Source organism: Lucilia cuprina, chromosome 4, assembly GCF_022045245.1.
Source record: "Lucilia cuprina isolate Lc7/37 chromosome 4, ASM2204524v1, whole genome shotgun sequence".
Classification (NCBI taxonomy): Eukaryota; Metazoa; Arthropoda; class Insecta; order Diptera; family Calliphoridae; genus Lucilia; species Lucilia cuprina.
In genome coordinates this window covers 2,788,853-2,809,262 of record NC_060952.1, presented here as the reverse complement: position 1 = coordinate 2,809,262, position 20,410 = coordinate 2,788,853, and the positions used below count along the sequence as shown (strand labels likewise).

At 26.6% G+C, this 20,410-nt stretch overlaps 1 protein-coding gene across 1 annotated transcript in view; it reads right to left on the bottom strand.

Annotated features, from left to right (window-relative positions):
• LOC111690474 (all trans-polyprenyl-diphosphate synthase PDSS1) overlaps positions 1–20,410 on the bottom strand; it is a 44,079-nt gene that overhangs the window by 12,697 nt on the left and 10,972 nt on the right. The window contains exons 2-4 of the mRNA XM_023452950.2: positions 4,303–4,482; positions 2,434–2,573; positions 1,318–1,459 (exon numbers count right to left, since the gene is read on the bottom strand). Of these exons, the coding sequence (XP_023308718.2) occupies positions 1,318–1,459; positions 2,434–2,573; positions 4,303–4,482 (462 nt within the window). The remainder of the gene's footprint in view (positions 1–1,317; positions 1,460–2,433; positions 2,574–4,302; positions 4,483–20,410) is intronic.

Genomic DNA, 20,410 nt, shown 5'->3' with positions numbered 1-20,410 from the left:
ACCGTGGACCAATCTTTATAACATTTTTTCAAGAAATTTTGACTCGTAAGTAACTTATTTGCTTTAAACAAACAGACAGACAGACGTACGGACAGACATCGCTAGATCGTCTTAGAATATATACAATTTTTTGGGTATATGACCCACAAAATGTGAATATGTAATAAACGGAATCGTTATCTGAGTTGATTTAGCTATGGCCGTCCGTCCATGTAAACCTTTAATCATACTACAATTTTGAAGATAATTGAATGAAATTTGGTACATGATTTTCTATTGTCCCAGGGACGAACCCTATTGAAAATGGTTAAGATCGGTCCCATACAACTGAACACCCGAATAGGGCTTGTAAACATTGTAATCAAACTGCAGGTCGCAATTTTGGAGATAATTCAATGAAATTTGGCACATGATCTTTTATGGTACTGTAGACAAAGCTTATTGAGAAATGTTAACATCGGTCCATTATTTCACCCAGGCCCCGTAGAACTGAACCCGCCAAATAGGACTTTTAAGTTTATAATTATGTTTAATATACCCGTATCTCGACAAAAAGCTGCAAAATCAAGTTCTATACTAATCTTGATGATCTGCTTTATTGCTTTATTATGAAAACTAAATTACATTTTATTCGTATGCAAGTGTAGGGTATTATATGGTCGGCCTCGCCCGACTATAACTTTCTTACTTTTTTAATTTAGTAAATTTATCGGTTTAGTAAAATTTCTTTTCACAAATAGTTCAACAATTTGTTTTGAAAATTATTTTTAAATAGAAAAATTTGAAAACATTATTTATAAAGAACGACAACATTTATGTAACAATTTCTAAAGAGAGAATTTAACTCTTTAAATAAAATTTCTCGAAAAATATAAAAAGAGAATTCTTTACCTACAAAAGAATAATTCATAACAAAAACAGGAATTATTGGAAATACCAAACATATCGGGAAACATCTTAATATAAAGCCGAAAACAAAATTTATTTAACAAATCAATCAATGATTATTGAGAAGGTGTGAAATAATGAAGGATTAAATATTAAAAACCTTCAACATTTGAATAAAACATTTCTAGTAACGTAATAAAATAAATCATAAAATCAAACAATCACTGAATTTGTTAAAATGAAAGTTTTTAGTCAAGTGACAATGATCGGGTCATTTAGAATTCAATGCAATTAAACTTAAATAACACTTTGCATTAAACATAAACTGTATACTACAATTCATTTAAAATATAGTTTATAACTTTAATTTAGGTCAATTTAACAGTAATTTGCGATATGCAAACAAAATAAAACTGTAGACAAACATACCTTTTTATGATTCCATAATACATTCACACTTGGTTTGCCACGACGAAAATCAGACTGATCAATAACATCATCATGTACCAAACTGGCCGAATGCACCATTTCAGAAAACAAAGCGATTTGTCGTTGTTTATGCAGCAATTGTCTATGGAAAAAACACATATAAATAAAATAAAATGTTTGGAAAAAAAACCATTTATAAAAGATAAAATATATAAAAATGATGACATAAAATCATACAATCACTCTGATAAACAATCTATAAGTTCCATACATGCAGACAGGCACGAATAAATAATTGTTAGTACAAAAATGTTATAACAATTGCTGTACGAGTACTTGAATGAAATATATTGAAATTTTTGTGTTCAGATATATTTGCACTAAATCATAAAAATAAGGTTAATACGACAACTAATTACTTGCAAAAGCCTATCGACAAACAAAAATGCAAAAAAAAAAAGAAATATTGCAAAAATTTACTCATACAGTGGCTAACAAAACAATTGTTCAATTTAAAGATTGCATAAATCGGCTTACAGGTTGTACAATATTAAATTGGTTTTTCCACAATTATGTAAACGCTGTTGATACACACAGTTTTAGTGCACACTGTAACTGTATATGTAATATATGTGTGTTTAAACACGTGTATGCGTGTGTATGATTATGCTCGAATACAATTACAAAATATTTATTTGTTATAGCCTTTTGGCCAATTTTTTATAGGGTCAATAACTAATATCAATACAACACAATAAAATTGCATTTTTTTAACAAAAGTGGAAAAAAATACATTAAATTTAATTTAAATATTTATAAAAAATCATTAACATTATAAAAAAACACACACCGCAACAATAACAATGGAAAAACATTGTATTTCACTGATTGTACAAAGTGATTGACTTAATAAATGAATGCAATTTGTTGTTAGTTTTTCCCTTTTTTTATGTAAAATTTAAATAAATTACTTTTTCTAAAGGTTAACAATGATTATTCTCCCAAAAAAGTCGATTTTAGGCAATTTATTTAAATTAAATTTTAATTAAAACTAATCGAAAGCAATTAAATGAAAATTGCTTATAAATTGCTCTAAATTTTAATATGTATACTTACCTTGATTCTTTATTTAAATGATAATTTATAGCTTTGGACATGAGCATGGTGACCATGGGCCTTAAGGCCTTACCCTGGCCATCGAAGTAGTATGTGGCGATTTTATCAAGTTCTGCTTGACTTGTACCTTGTGCAAGTAACTGCAATATGAGAGGGATGATAAGAAAATGGAATTAGCATAACTTTAAAATTAAACTAAAAGTAATGAAAAAAACAAGAGATAAAATCTGAATTCAATGAATTACTTTTGTTTTATTAATATTATATATTTTTCAAGAATATTTAAAGAATTTGTTTTGAGAATTTTATGAATCGAAATTTTTTGAAATTGTCATTCTAATTAATATTTATAAAAAAATAATTTATTAAAAATTTTGTTTTAATTATATTATTTTTTATTTTTTTTTTTTTTTTTTTTTTTTGAGAAATTCCAAAAATTAATTTCGAAAGTTTTATTTGAAAATTTTATGAATCGAAGTTTTTGAAATTGACATTTTAATCAAAATTATAATATTCATAAAACATTCTCTATTAAAAAAGAATTTATTGAATGTTCCGTAAAACATAAAATTCATCAAAAATGTCTTTACAAAAAAAAAATTCATCAAAAAAATATCAATTAATAAAAAATTCTCGAATATCTTCTCTTCAAAAACTGTTTGTTAAATAATGTGGTTAACTCTTCTTGAATTGTCTGTTTCGTTAAAAATTCTTTCTATAAAAACAAATTTATCGAAAATTGTCTATATGTATAAAGAAAATTTTCAATGAAAAATTTTTCAAAAATCTTTATTAAAAACAAAACTCGTCGAATAGTCTCCATAAATAAAAAATCGAATAAAATTAAATTTAATGAAAATTTATCGAAAATTATTTACAGAAACAAAATTCGTCGAAAATTCTTTTTTTTATCAAAAATTCTCAGAAAAATATTGTCAGAAATTCTCTATAAATATATTTTTTAACAAAAAGTTCCAAAAAGTAAAATTGTACTTTAAAGAAGTATAAAAATTTGTCGAAATATCTCTGTAAAAAAATCTTTTCAAAATGAAACATTTTCTTTAAATTCTCTGTAAAAATGGAATCTGTCGAAGATTCTTCATAAAAAGTAAATTCTGTATAAAAGTAGAATTTGTTGCAAATTCAACATAAAAAGAGAATTCGTCGAAAATTTTCAACCAATAGAAAATTCGTCGAAAATTGTCTGTAAATAAAAAAGTCGTTTAAAAAACAATCAACAAACTTTTATGGAACTAAATTTTCTATCTTAAATTCATATAAAATTATATAATTTAAATTAAAAAGAGAATTCGTCAAAAGTTCTCAATGAATAGAAAAATCGTCGAAAATTCTCTATAAATAGAAAATCAAATCAAATAATATTTGAAATTTCGTATGAAAAACACTAACAAAAACTGAATAGTTTTCATACAACATATTTTCTCTTAATTCGGGTTTTAATTAATTCTCAATTAAACAATTTTAAATTAAATACATATTTTTTGAATTTCTTTAAAATCCAGAAAATTTATTATTCTCTCACAACATTACATTGACATTACAACAAACTTTTTAACAACTCTTAAAAATAACCACTTAACAAAACCAAAAACACGACATGACAAGACAATACATGAGATTATTTCAAAAATCTAATAAAACTTGTTACAACCAAACAATTCCTTAAAAGAAAAACCCCAAACGCAGCACTTACTACCAAATATGATGCATTTTGTGGAATAAAAACATAAAACATGGTTAATGGCCGGCTACAAAATAATTGACCATTTAATGTACAGAAGTCAATGTTAATGGCTTAATCTTGACAATAAAATCATGAATAAAATATTTATAAATTATAATACTTACATCTCTAACATCATCATAAAAATATTTTAGTTCATCATCCAATATTATATAGGGATCTATTTGGATCTCACGTACAGGACCAGCTGGCTGTTGTGTATGAACCGAACTGTAATGACGGCAGTTTGTTTTCAAATTTGAGCATTTCGTTTTAGAATTTGTAGTGGCTGTAGGAGAATTATGCTAAAAAGAGAAGGAAATAAGAAAAAAGAGTTATAGAAGATTTTTTGAATGTTTAATGAAATAAAAATAATAATAATGGCACGCTTTTTGATTAAAATAATTAAGCGTCAAATATTCTAAAGGTGTAAATGTGTTTAATTTTGTTTATGCAATTTAAATATTTTAACTATTTATATGTGATTTTAAAATAATTTATTTTACTTCTAATTTTTCTAATATTGCTGCAATACGTTGAGAAAATCATTATTTAATTAAAATCAAATAAAGAAAAACTTATCACAGTAGTTTCTTAGAAAAACATTGCTGTAAAAAACCAACATTCAATTAACTGTACGCTTATAAATGTATAAACAAGCAAAACAACTAAAACAACTAATGCGACCGACTGCAGGCCACAACAAAATATTATAATACATTTTGCGAAGTTTAGATTTTTTAAAAAGTCTTAAAGCTCTAATAAAGCTGTTTTGTAACAAAAAACTTTTTAACGTAAAGCTTTTCCAAATAGATTTTTTTCTAGAAATGCTCCTGCAAAAAATGTAACTATGTATTTAAAAAGTTAAAAGTTAAAATATGTATTTAAAAAAAGCTTATATTTTTAGTTTTAAAATATAAAATAAAGCTCTTCCAAAAGCTTATAAGCAATGAGCTTTTTCAAACAAGTCCGAACAAATTAGCTTATAGAATAGGTGTTATATAAAAATTTCTATATATTTTTTAAAAGGCTTTCTTTACAAAGAAGCTTATTGCTCTGAGCATTGTTTCGGATGCATATGAACTTTTTTTGATAACGTTCCACTTAAAGTGTTCCATAAAAAGCTTTTTATATAATAGGAAAGCTTTCTAACGTTTAACGTATTTATTGTGTTTATGTTTTTATGATATTTTTCATACTTATCCAACGACTATATTTAAACTGATATTAACTAGTAATTGGTACTTGTTTGAGTTTCAACATCTTAAATTGGAAAACTATTAAAAAATAATAATGTTGTCACCATGAAAACTACAATTCCTTAACTAAAACAAAAATAAAAGTCAAGTTCATTAATTCCTTTGAAAAAAAAAACATGGACAAAATCATAAAACAACTATAAATCAGGAAAAAAAAACCAACATAATTATTTACTCTAAAATACCAATATTATTTTATCTCAAACAAACCAGCATTTATGTAATTTGTTAACCTTGACTAAGAGGAGATTATAAAGTTATTACGCATATATTTATTTAATAGAATTTACATTTTTTATGAGTTTTGATTACAACATTGATGGCTGCATAAATAATTTGCACCAAACCATAGATAACACAAGTACACATTAATATTAAAAACATGTTAAGATGATCTATTCAATGCCAAATACTTTTTTCTGTTGTCACTCTATTGACACTTTATGGTGACCAACTGCTTAGTAATATCAACAACAAATTGTTGACAAATTCAATGTCTCTTCTAACAACAACAACAACATCATGAATAAATATCTTACACCAAACAGCCTCCGTTTAAATAATAGAAATTAAATAAACTAAAATTATGCAATAAACAATAATTTGTTGTAACTTAATATGGCCTTTTTAAATGAGTTTATTGATATTTTATTTGTGCAGAAAAATAAATAAAATTAATATGTATTAAATAATGAATAAAAAAAGAAAAGAAAAGACAACATCTACAGTAAGTCTTTAATAGACAAAGACATTTTTTTACATTAAAATTGCTTATGGCAACAAGAGCAAATGACAAATAATGTTCATCAGTATTTGTCAATTATTTATAAACGATCAATATTTGTAGTCATAGTGACTGAAATCTTTAGTAGCTTACTTTATACACTTTTAGTAACTAAATCGTTCAATCAGTTAGTTAGTCAGTCATTCACTGATATACAGACACTTTGTTGTTGCTTATCATGCAAACCTGAAACTATTATTGTTGAAGACATAATAGTCATAAATATTTTTATGTTTTGTTGATTTTATTTAAGATAAAAATATTTCACCAATAAGTTAAATAATTTTAATTGAAAATCTAAATTAAAATCAACCTAATTTTTTTCAATAAAAAAAGGATTTTTTTTAAGCTTTGGTTTAAAAACTTTTAAATTATTTAAGCAACATTTTCGTTATAACTTTTAATAATTTAAGTCCTTTTTTAATAAACTCTCAAGATAAGACAGGTTTTGACCGCATGTTAAAATGCACGTAGTTTTAGTCCATAAATTATGACAACTATCAACAACCACAAAAAAAACCTGAAACCTCCAAAAAATGTTATAAATTTGTTTCGTTTTAAACTCAAAAAAAAAAAATCCAATGATAATCATCAAGTTTACTCTTGCATACCTGCAATTATTAATGGTATTTATGCACACACACACTTTTACAATATCTGCACGCGCACTAATACATCGTCAAAAAAAGAAAACATGTGTCCAGAATGCAGTTACAAAATGTTGCCCATACACTCTGGAACCAGTTTTACTTACATGCATGTAAGAGGATGCCCTAAACATGCATGTTGCAAGCAACAACGTATAGCAAGTGGATCATCATTGAGCTTGCATGCGATTCATTTATTGAAGACGATCATGATGATCATGTGAATGAAACCGGTAGTTACATTGGATGATGGTGTTGAAATTGTTAAACAATAATGTATTAACGATTTCATATTGAATACCTTGACTATTCGAGATCAGCGATCGTTTCTTTATATCCAATCTCACTCTCTTTCAATGTTAAAGTGAGCGACAAGTTGTCTTCCAGCAAAAGTTCAAATTTCAAGATCTTTTAGAAAAATTCGATAATCTGATGAGAGAACAAGAGATCTCTCCCTCTCTTATCCATTATCGTTTGTGACAGTTATTTAAAATTGTTTAATATTTCTTCATCTGTATATCATATTATAAGGTCGTCTGCCTGACCGCTACTTCTTGGTCAAGATCCTGTTTGATAGCTTTAATTAACCGTTGACGAATAATAAAAAGACAATCGATATTATCTAAGGAATCGAAAGGGTCGTGTAGATCGTCATCATTGTTTAGTAGTTGAACATTTATTCTATTTTTTTCTTTCAACTACGGATACAAAATTGGTGATATTACCCCTCCTTTAGGAAAACGTTTTTTTTTCCTGAATGATCGCGATATTTGGTGTCAACTTCTTTTTACATGTTAAATGTCAAAGCAAAACAATAAGAACTTTCTATTAAATGCTATAACGATAACTCTTTATAAATCGTATCCGATCGTGATGATCTTTTAAAGATCTTTTAATTCAACATAAGAGACATTGTCTCTCATTTAGTCTAACCGATCGCAATGTTTTGTTTTAGATGCCATTACTTCATAAGTGCACAATATTGGTCGCAAACTGTTTCGATATTGTTGTTTTTAATTTTTATTTTAATCAGTAAATTTGTTAAAAATAAAAATATCTCTCAATATTTTGCAGTTTCTTTTTATTTAACTACTTAATGTCTTAAACACCCATTGTGCAGAGTTCCTTCATTTAAAATATACAAAACCTACAATTTAATAATATTTTAACGTTAAAATTTTATATGTATGTCTGATAAGAAAATGCAGCAATGCAGAATAAAATGCAGAAAAAACTCCATTAAAATCAAGTTCCAAAACTATAAAAAAAGAATCACATAACAAATAAAAACTAAAAATTGTATTTTAGTGCAAATTGTTTTTCCTTCTACTTGTTGTAATTTTCGCCCATTCACAAGCAATTGATTTTTAAATTTCACATAAACTTTAACACAAATTTATTTTCAAAATAAACATAAAGTTTTATTTTATGTGTCAACAAAATATAAATGTCAAAAGTATTTATACTAAAATCATACAGTCATTTGTCACAGAGATTTAAAGGCAGCAGGGCGTAAAATTTTCCAAATTGTAGCAATTATTAATAATAAGTATATTGTGAACAAATATTAAAAGCGAATTATTAATGCTTTTGCTATTATTTTTTTAAATTTCTATTATAAAAAAAATTTAAAATCTTTTAAATACTAGGGCTTACACCTTAGAATTGTAGATATTTCTTAAACTATTTCTTAGGAATTCTAAAATAGCATGTATGTAAATCAAATGATTTCATAAGACCTAAACTATTCCATCGCATTAATTTAACATTTAATTTCCGCGAAATCTGTAAACTTTCTGACATGTGCGTTTTTAATCTTTTTAAAGTAATTTAACAAAATTAGAGACTTATTTAATATTCCCCCTTCATAATTCACATTATAGTATTTGCATCAACAATGTGTTTTTAACACGCAATGATCTCAACCTTTAAATAATTGTTTAGTACTTTAAAAATGCCAAGAAAACCCCAGAAAGAAAAAACCAAACAATTTCATTAAGTAGTTGTTAAATATGTAAATATTTGTGGTTTTAACCAAAATACCAAATACTCGTACTAATACAAATTGTTGTCACATTAAAAAAAAAAAACGTAATAAAAATATAATGTTAAATATTATTGAGATTTATCTGACAGTACTCATTATGATTATTATCTTTAACAAGTACTCTGACACACTTCACGTTTTAATATTTGATGATTAGCAGTTGAGAAAAGTATTAGGAACTCTAAATTGGAATAAAAAAAAACATTCAGTCAAATTTGTAAATTTTTTTAGATTTTTATTAAATTTTAAATACACTCGAGAATATTCCTAGAACTTAGTTCTTTCAATTTCTTTAATGAGCAAAAATGTGGCATACTTATAGGCATTCGAATTGTTGTACTAGATAATAAAATTTTCTATGATGGGACCACGAACTATTCACAAAACTAATCTATGGAGTTGTCTCTTTACTAGTATATGGGCTAATTTATTCATAGTCTACTGGACTAGTTTATAGACTGCTCTATTGACAATTCCCTTAATTAGTCTATGGACTTGTCAATGGCCTACGGGTTAGCTACCTATGTAGTTTATAGAATAGTATATTCTCAAATCTCTTGAATAGAATGTGCATATGACTAGCTTGTAAACTAGTTTCTAGACTGGTGTATTTATAAACTTCCTTCCAAGGATTCGTAATAACCTTTTTGAATGAGAATCGTTACCAAAATATATAAATATGTATAATTCCCTATAACGAATTTGGCTTTAATATTCCATTGAATAGTCTATTGACTACTCTTTCGACAGCCCTATTGACTATTATCTTGACTAGTTTATGGACTCGTCTTTCGACTAATCTAAGGACTATTTTAAAGACTACGGAATATTAGACTAACATATATTGATTCTTTCTTCCAGCTTAAATATAGTTATTTTCTGCACTAACAGCATTGAAAACCACAACAATCTGCAGACATAGGTAAATATATAAACAAGTATTTAATACAACAACAAAATTTTCGGTTAAATTAAAATTGGTATTTAAAACTATTTTTATGGTCATACCAAAATAAAAAGAAAAACAAAACACACGCAGATAATAAAGATAGTTAAGGGAATGAAGAAATGAAGAAGTTAAAAAACAACAAACAAGAAAGAAGACAAGCAAAATTAAAAAAGAAATGGTAAAAAAGAAGTTAAAAAAAATCACTTAAAATACAACTTGGTTATTGGTATTTATTTTTAAAGTTATTACATTGTTGTTATTGTCAGTATTGTTGCTTTATGTTATGTCAGCAAAAAGGGAAAGTTGTCCGTCCGTCATACATTTATTTTATACATTTTATTCATATACAATGTTCATTAACAATGATGATAATGACGACGACTACAGCCAACGATGATGAATTGATGATGGACAATATCAAAAATTTTACACTCACAAACAAACATACATACATGCACATGGAAAAAAACAGAAAAAGAAGAAATGAAGACAAAAGTAAATAATCAAACACAATCTCTCAATCAAAAGCAACGGTATTTAGAAAAGAGAGTTTTATTGAATAGATATTGAATAATCTGAAGGTCTTATAGAGCAAGAGTACAATTTCTCACACATTTTGAATTAAAATAAAGAGTAGTGGGTATTAAAAAAGAAAACAGAAAAAAAAACAAACTCACACAATTTCGAAAATAAACAAACAATCAAACAAACACCTGCCATAACCCCAATGAATTGACCGCCTTATAAATTAGGTTTCTTTTTTATTTAACTTTAATTTTTTGTTGTTATTTAAATAAAAAAAGCTGTTAGTAATTGTTTTCTTTGACTATGATTTAAAATATTTTTTCCAACAAATTTTGCATTCAGTTAACGTTAATTGTTGTCCAAAAATCCATAAGCAATTCCGGTAATGATAAACAAAAAAAAAGCAAAAAGTATTATTAGTATAAAACAATGTGATTACTTTAATACATATCAATTATTCGCCTTCAAATGCGTTTTATTATGAAATAATTTCTTTTTAATTTTTGTTTTTTCAAAATTTCTTTTGTTAGTTTAAAAACAAATCAAAAAGAAGAAACTTTGCTAAACTTATGCTAATGTTTAAATATTTAAACATTTTTGCACGTTTTAGCCATAAATCTATGCAGTGAGACAAAGTAGTGAATAATATTGATTAGTAAAAGCTTTATACGATTATCTATTTATAAATAATAATATTACATATTTATTGAATTGAAATTAATATTTTTACTATTCTGGACTTTATTATGACATAATTATAAAAATATAGTTATTTTTATAAAAAAATACAATTTTTATTAGTAATAATAAATTTTAAAATAACAAATTTAAGTTTTATAACAATTTTTATATTTTTAAAAAAACTTCTTTAAGCTAGTGATAATTTTTAGCAATTAACCATTTTATGTGATTCCCTTATAGTTTTAGTTTAAAAAGAACGTTTTAGATTAATAAACAATTTACATAAGTATAAAAGTACGAACAAATCTTTTTGAAAAAAAGGTATTTTGTACCAAATGTATGTACGTCTTAACCAAATCTGATTGAAAAAAATTTATTTTTATCTATAACTTGTTTTTAAAACAACTGGTTACACACAGTTTAAGAATATATTATTTAAATTTATACAATATTGTAGTTCATTGACTTAATAGAGATTTTTGTAACAAAACACAGAATTAAAATAGACGAAACATCTTATTTTGCATAATATTAAAAAAACATTTAGAAATTTGGGTTATTCACCAATTTCATTTCCTAACATATTCTCTAAAAGTATCATCATAATCTATCATGAAATTATTAATAATTCTTAAAAATAGATCATCTACAATCTGAAATTAGGGACGCAGAACTAGCCCTGTGTCTAATTGGTTAGATTTGTTTGTATATGTACATATGTATATACAATCAAAATAAGAATCAAGCCGCCCGAGCTTTAATCATTCCATTGGCTTAAATTAAGTTTGATTGAATAAAAGTCGAATCAAGCCTCTTAACTATAGTTCAGTTTAAAAACATGATTATATATTAGTCTAAACATCAATTTATAGCCCTAGCTATAGATTAATCTATATCCATAGCTATCAATCAATCTATAGTCTTAGCTATAGATCAGTACCATATATCAATCTAAAGTCAAAATAGATCAATTTGTAGTCTAGACTATAGGCAGTAGATCAGTATTATCTATATAGCTTTAGCTATTAGACTGATCCGCAGTCTTGGCTATAAATCAGTCTATAATGCTAACTATAGATAATTCTACGTTATTGTATTAACTCAGTCTATATTGCTGATTATAGATCAATCTAAAATTTTAGCAATCAGAATGACCTGCAGTCTTGTCTTGGCTTTAATTTAGTTAATAGTGTTGATTATAGATCTGTATAATGTATTGACTATAGAGCAGGCTATAGTCCTGACTATAAGTCTACAGGATATAAAAAAGTATTGTATAGATCTAAAATCTAGATTCCAACTGTTTTAAATTTATATTAATTATAATGTTGATTATAGATCTGTATATAGTACTGACTATAGAGCAGACTATAGTCCTGACTATAAGTCTCCAACAGGTTCCAACAGTTTTAAATTTAGATTAATGCAATGAAAACTGTTTCTTTAAAGAAATTTTATTTATAAAAATATTGCTGTAAAACCTAATATTCAATTAAGTTTTAGTTTTTAAATATATTCTCACGATTTTTTCCATTAAAAACATTAAAGATTCCATCGCATTCATAAAGGGCTGTTAAAGTTAATTATCAAGTATTACATTTCTAAACACCACATATTTAAAGTTTAAAATACTCGTGTCAAACTCTATTTTATATTTATCTCTTTAATAAATTAACAATAATTAAAACTATGCATTTAAGCATCTACCAGTAATTAAACAATCAAATAATAGAGTAAAATTTTCCAACACAAGTGTTTTCCAAAACAATGTTGATAAATTTTGTAAATGTCATACACACACAGAGACCGGCAGACAGAAAGACACTTGTTTAATTCACACTCTGCATACAGTGTGCAATTTGCACTCTCTCTTTTACTCTTTGGTTTACCCAGCAATTTTCAAAAGAGTCAATGTAATTTTCCAAATACGTTGTGAGAAAGTTCATTGGCACTTAAGTGTTCCTAAGTAAACTACTAAGTAGACACTTTAAACCTGCACCTAAGTGCAACAGAAGTAATCTTTTTAAAAAATCAATTGTCTTTTGGTCAGTGGTCAAAAAATTAGTATTTACTTTATTGTCTCTAAGTAGTCTACAGAGTAAGCTCTATAGATATTGTTTGAATGTTTTTTACTGAGTTGGAAGTGAGTCGACACTTAAGTGTATCTATGTAGTCTACTTATTATTAACTTTAAAACTTAACCAGAAGAGGGGCGAATAAATTAATCTATTTTCGGGCAAGTCTTCATGAACTGCAGGGGCCCAGACAAACTCACAGCCATTCATAAACACATAAACTCTTAACAATCATACATCAACATCAAATAAAACATTGTTGTTGACACGTATCATTGCTGTTTAAAGGGAAGTGTATGTGTGATATTGTTGTGGGGATTACTGTTGTAGTTATTTCTGTTGTTGCTATTACTGCTGATTTGCATGAACATATTTTTTTCAACAAATTTGCATTAGATTCCCTCTAACAATTTAATTTAATTATTTTTGAATGAAAATAAATGTTTGTGTGAGTTTGTGTTTTACTTTAAATGATTATCGAAATTTTATGGCCAAACATGGGTATTGCAAACACTTGTTGTTTTAATACATGTGTATTTATTTGTTGGTTTGTTTGTATAATAATGATGATGATATATTGATGATAATAATGATGGCTCGCTATCAATTGCGATTTGCTAACAATGTTTATTAAACCAAAATGTTTTTAGACCAAAAAAATAAATACAAATTGTTTTTATATTACTGCAAACCGACATATATAGATACAAACAGACAGATATTTATATTTATATGTATTTCATTTAGCCTTTGGGGAATTTGTAATTGGGTTTTAGTTTACAATCAATTTAGTACTCATAAGTAGTTGTGTTAAATGCAATAAATATTCATTACTGTTTTATTTCAATTTTTTTCTCCACTTATTTTGTATGAATGTTACAATTTATAAAAATATTTTGTTATAATATTATTTGCTTCAATCTGTTATTCAATTTAACAACATTTCAATAGCATTGTTAACATAAATGTAGGTAAATTTTTGCAGACTCAGCAACAATTAGAGATTCATTAAGACGAAATGAAAGTCTTGTATGTGAAATATATTTTTATACAAAATAATCATATTAATAAATTTGTAACAGTTTAATTGCATGTTTAAGGTCATTATATAAAAGACATATTTAAATATCGAAGATAAATTGAAGAATTGTGATAACAGAGGTTTTTTACCATTATTAAAGTGATTTTGCAAAATATCAAGATTATCGAACGAATTTATTACATTTCAAAAATATATTTTAAATGGTATAGAATCGTCTCCAAAAGAATTTACTAGTTCTCTTATTGATTTTTTAACTTACAAGATTTGAGTTAAATATAAGATTAATTTAAAAATATAAAACATTGAATAAATCCCGAAATAGGTTTGATTTGAGCTTTTGGAACTTTAAATTTTTTATAGTTGAGAAAAATAATGTTCAATTTATTATGCAGTATTATAGATAAACTGGACTGGACTAAAAACGATCATCGGATTTGTCTATAAACTATGTTATATATGTTATAAGGTCAAATCAATGAACTATTATATTCCAATAAAAACTCTCATTACCATGTAAGGAGTTAAAATGTCAAAATTTACTTACACATGATGTCAGTGAAGAGATATCAATGAATGTCAATAGCGTGAAAAAATCGTAAATAGTTTCTATATAATCATGAAAAAATTGACTAATGAATTAGAAAGAATTTATATAACACATTATAATAAACGCGTTACTAGGCTACTGTGTTATCAGGACGATATGAAGAAATCACTGAAAAGTATGTTGATAGGTAAGTAATTAAAATTACCAACTCTTTGCCGACATTGTTACAAAATATATAAAATTGTTTACTTGAAATTTTATGTGTAACAAAATAACTTAAAATATTAGTTTAATAAAATATGAAACATTAGTTATCTTACAATCGATCAGGTTTATTTACCAGTATTTTGTGTCTGAACATGTATTGCTGTGAAAAGTTAAAGTCAATTGAATTTGGAGCAGAGCATAGTTATGGTATGCGGAAGGATTGCCTAGTTCATAATGTAATCGTAGTGTTACATTTAAAATCAATAATAATAAAAACAAACATACAACACAGCTACAATAGCAAAAATAAACTTACAGTGTCAGCTAAAACAAATTTAAATTAACTAGATTTAGTGTTAAGCATGAGGTGAAAAAAGTATGTTTTACTTAAGAACAGGTACAAAAGAAGATTTTGAGTACGCTCTAGTATGGTTAAGAACATTATCTCATAAGTTGCTAAAATATCACAGTTTAGGCTTTAGATTAGGTTTAAGGGGTTATACAAGTAGGTGACATACTAAAGTTGTCAACTTTATGAAAGTTCTGGCTTTACTTATAAAAAAAATAAATTTAATTTTAAAATATTATGACCCACACTGTAAACTTGTACATATGTTTGTACTTACTAAAGTTGTTTATAGACAAAACTATTTATTCAGTAGCTCTCAATGAACCCACATACGAGTATAAAAACCGAAAAATATAACGAAAATAAATATTTTAAATGCAACAACAACAAAAAAAGTAAAGAGAAAAAGACGAAGACGAACAAGAAACTAAAATTAAAATCAAAATTGCATAAAAACCAGGCAGGCAGACAAGCAGGGAAGAAGCCAACAACTTGATTAAAAACAACTTTAAACAAATAATAAATAATTGTAAAGAAATTAAACAAAAAAACAGCACACTGTCTCATATTCATACTTGCAAACCGACACTCATAACCATGTTAAAAATCATGATTATTATGTAATTAATAAAATGCACTTTTTTATTTAAAACAAATAAATAATTTTATACTTTATATTGCAGTAACTGTTATTAACCAAACCACATATTGAACGCCCATTTAGCAATGATCTCAAAAAAATTTTAAAAAATATCTAAAATTATTTATAATTTGTGGCAAAAAATGAAATTGAAAATAACCACAATAAAAGAAATGCTTTATTTTTTCTTACAAAATTATTAAACGAAAAAGAAAAAAACTTGTAATACCAAAAGAAAGAAACAATGTTTATGACAGTTAATTCAAGTGTTTATTTTGGCTAAAATTCAAGTTTATTTGGTGGCTCTGGGTTTGGCTTAAAACAATGCATGATAGTTGTTAGTTGTTTTGTAAAAAAACCGAAAACAGGATTTTATTTTCTTTTGTTAATTTTGTAAAATGTAATAAGTTTTTTTTTTCTTTTTCTTCAGCGTAATTGGTGCAGTCAATGTGAAAATTTTAAAGAAAAAAACCCTGAATTAACAACTATAATTGTGGTGTAATCAAACCAAACAAATCAGTTGGTAATTAGGAAAAATATATACTTTTTCTTAAAATAACAATGTTTACAACTTGGCGGTCTTTTAATTAAAAAAACTAGTTTTCCTGGCTGTTATCCATTAGAAGTACGAAGATTGTTTTAAAAAAATTGAGATCTAAAAGGGTTAGTATTCAAAATAATGATCAAATATCAAACATTTTTGAAAGATTTCAATAATAATTTTATTATGATTTAAATATGTAATTTGTTATAACTAACAAATAAATAGAGCAGTGACAGGCAGGGGCAGGTTGAAATTCTTATATCTATATCGATATTTGGAAACTTCTTAGAAACAGCAGTAAGTGTCATCAACAATCTAAAATCTAGTCGTTATTACAATAGATAAATAATGTCACACTTTTAATTGTAAATAACTATCACTTATTCAATTAATTTTTATCCCCTTTAAGACTATAATTACTAAATATCATTCGACTAGATCAACCACTTTTACGAAGCAACAATTATTTCCTATTTAAATACAAGAATTATGTTGTTTTTTATACAAGTCTAATGTATTATTATTAAAAATATTAAAAAACGTAGACTAAACCGATTTAAAAATTTTAGAAAAACCAAAAAAAATCCTATATGCATAAATAAATATTGTATGTACGTGCGTGTAGTTAAGCCTTATTACAAAAAACAGCAACAACAACAACTATTTTTGTATATAAGAAGATGACGAATAAATACAAACCGAAGAACGAGTGAGTGAGAGTATATGAATGAATTCATAGACCAGAAAAGCTAAAAACATTAAAACTCTTGTGGAGTGGAGTGCAATAACATTGCGGTAATTTGTGGCACGCGTCAAATGCAGTTTATACTTGCTGTTGATATTGTTATTATTGTTGTTAGTTCAGTTGTTGTTTTTTTTTTTAAGCTGGCAATAAGTAGTTTGAGTAACCAGCCATTCAGTCAGTCAGACTACCAGCCAGCAACTAGCTATGCTGACTATAAGCACTTGTACGCTGCAAAAAGTCACACAATAGTCACATCGTAGATATTTTTGTAGTGTTTTCTTATTTATTTATTTATTTTTTTTTCTTAGATACAATAGAGGCCGTTAGTTAAAGATACACGCAAATATGAAAACTTCTCATGAAAAAAGTGAATGTATATCAGATTTGCGCGCTTAAATTTACTATCGATTTACAAATGTTGTTTATGTTTTGGATTTTATTTTTAAATTTAGTTTTTCTTTCTTTCTTACATCAACTTTACTTGGATTTTATTTTTATATTTAGTTTTTTTTTTACTTTCTGACTTCAACTTTTACTTTCATTGCATTTCATTACTTGTAATATTTTGTTACCTCATGGTGAATTTAATGGTTGGTTGAAGAAGTTAGCAACAGTTTTATGGAAAATGTAGATAGAAAAAAATCTATTGAATTGTACTGTATTTGAGGATACTTTGGAGTAAAGTGGCACTTAAAAAACAAAGAAGCAAATAGTACTATGACATACTATTGTTAACAAATACAAAGTTACCTATAGGTTTTTTTGATTACAATTCGGGTGACCATCACTACTTTATGGACTATTGACTAATATATGAACTATAATATAGACTTATTACATGGACAAATCTATAAATTACTCCACGGCTTCACTATAGGCATGTTTATGGCCCAGTCTATGTACTTATTCCCGAAATAATATATTGACTAGTCACCAGACTAATATGTAGATGGAGGTATTTAGATTATACTAAACAAGTCAAATATCCATTTCACTACGCATATGGACTTTTCTATTAATCTCTTTACAAACTAATATACTGATCTATTAAAATATGTTTATAGAATAGTTTATTAACTAGTCTGTGGGCTTGTTTATTGACCAGTATATGATCAATTGTATATTAACTAATCTATGGACTAACCTATATACAACTCAGCGGACTAGTTTATTAAAAAGTCTAATTATTATATTTTCATTTGTCTAATAAAAATATCATTAGAAAATGTCGTCGAAATGTGATACCATTTAGACTGTATAAGGAGTGAGATCGAAAAATTCTTAACATACATATATGTTTATAAAAAAGAAACCACTAAACTTACAGCTTTATTTTTTTTTTATTTGATTCAAATTATTATTACAATTTACAAAAAAAAAAATATTTTTATAGTTTTAATCACTAGTGATGAAATTTTGAACCCTTTTCGGAAACCCTTCCATTAACGTTTTTATAGTGCTTTCTGTCACTTTGCTCGAACATGTAGTCCATCTCCGTTTAAAATCTACCACACTTTTGGACACCTTTTTGTACTCTTCAATTCTCTTTTAACAAGAGCCCAATATCTCTCCACTGGCCTTAGCTCCGGGCAGTTTGGAGGATTTGCCTCTCTTGGTACAAATACCACATTATTGTTCTTGTACCACTCAAGGGCTTGTTTACCATAGTGACAGGATGCCAAGTCAGGCCAAAAATAAGTGGACACATTATGAAGTCTTATGAATGGAAGCAGCCTTTTTTGTAAACATTCCTTGATGTAAATTTCGGTATTTATAGAGCCCGTTGTAACAAATGATTGGCTTCTTTTGCCGCAACTGCATATTGCTTGCCATACCAAGAACTTTCTGGGAAATTTTGTCTGCTTTTGGGTCCTAAACTTTTCTTCAACATTCCCTCGAGCATCAGCAACATAAAACTTTTGACCTGGAAGTTGCGAAAAATCTGCCAGAACATACGTTTCGTCATCCATTATGCAGCAAGAATATTTTTTTATAAAACTTGACTTCAATTTCCGTGCTCTGTTTTTGGCCTCTAAATTTTTAGCAGCGTTCCTGTCAGGAACTTTTTGAGCCTTGTATGTTTTTAAACCTGCATTAGCTTTAACTTTTCGTACCAAATAGTCCGAGCACTGAGCTAACCGAGCTGCTTTCCTACCGGATGTGTTGGGAGCTCTTTTGAAAATGCGTTCTATTTTTTTGGCTTTAGAAACATCATGTGGACCATTCCTTCTACCTGAACCAGATTTTCTATCAACTGACAAGTTCTCAGGGTACTGTTTAATAACATTGGAAACAGTTTGACGGCAGACCTTTGTATGCTTGGCCAACTTTTTGTAAGACCAAGTTGGGTTTAATTGAAAATATTTAATAATTTCTGTACGCACTTTTTTCTGATCACTCATTTTAATCAGATTAACAAAAAAATTAATATAATTGACATTACACATAATAACTGACATGTTTTTCAAAGGTAACTTGATCAAAAAAAAAATCAAATAATACTTTGGTTGAAAAATGTAATGAAAAACGTGTGTTAAAAATTTTTCGATCTCACTCCTTAGACATAATGATTTAGAAGCTCTTTAAAACATTTCCAAACTTTACTGTTTATGCCAAAAACACGTTTATTAGTATTTATCACAATTACAACATATAATATTAGACTAAATTAAATACTATTCAAATTTAAATCAATTTAGCTTAAATTATAATAAAATTGTAAATAAATAAACCTTATTTAATGGTCATTTAATGAAACGCTTTCAATTTCATTTGAATATTCTCTAAAGCTGTTATAAATCAAACATTTTTTATATTTAATGAAATCGATATTCAAAACAATGTGAGAAAACAAAAGCAACACCAGCAATAAGTAGGAAGATCTTTACTGCCAAATACATAAACTTATGCAATATTTTAAATAACAAATAAAGAGATACAATTGATGATGACTAGTTTCACACGCACACAATCTTTAGCCAAAACATAAACTTAAACTCAAATCAAATAATACATTTATCAATGCATTTCATCAATGGCAAACAGCCAGACATACCGACAGTCAATAGGCTGAAAGAAACGATGGATAGATGGCGGACAAGCGCAGTTTTAGTTAGGCAGTTTTAACAACTTTTAACATTGATCGACAGCAGCTATTGATATGATTTTGGGAATTGAATTGAGTGTGTGCGT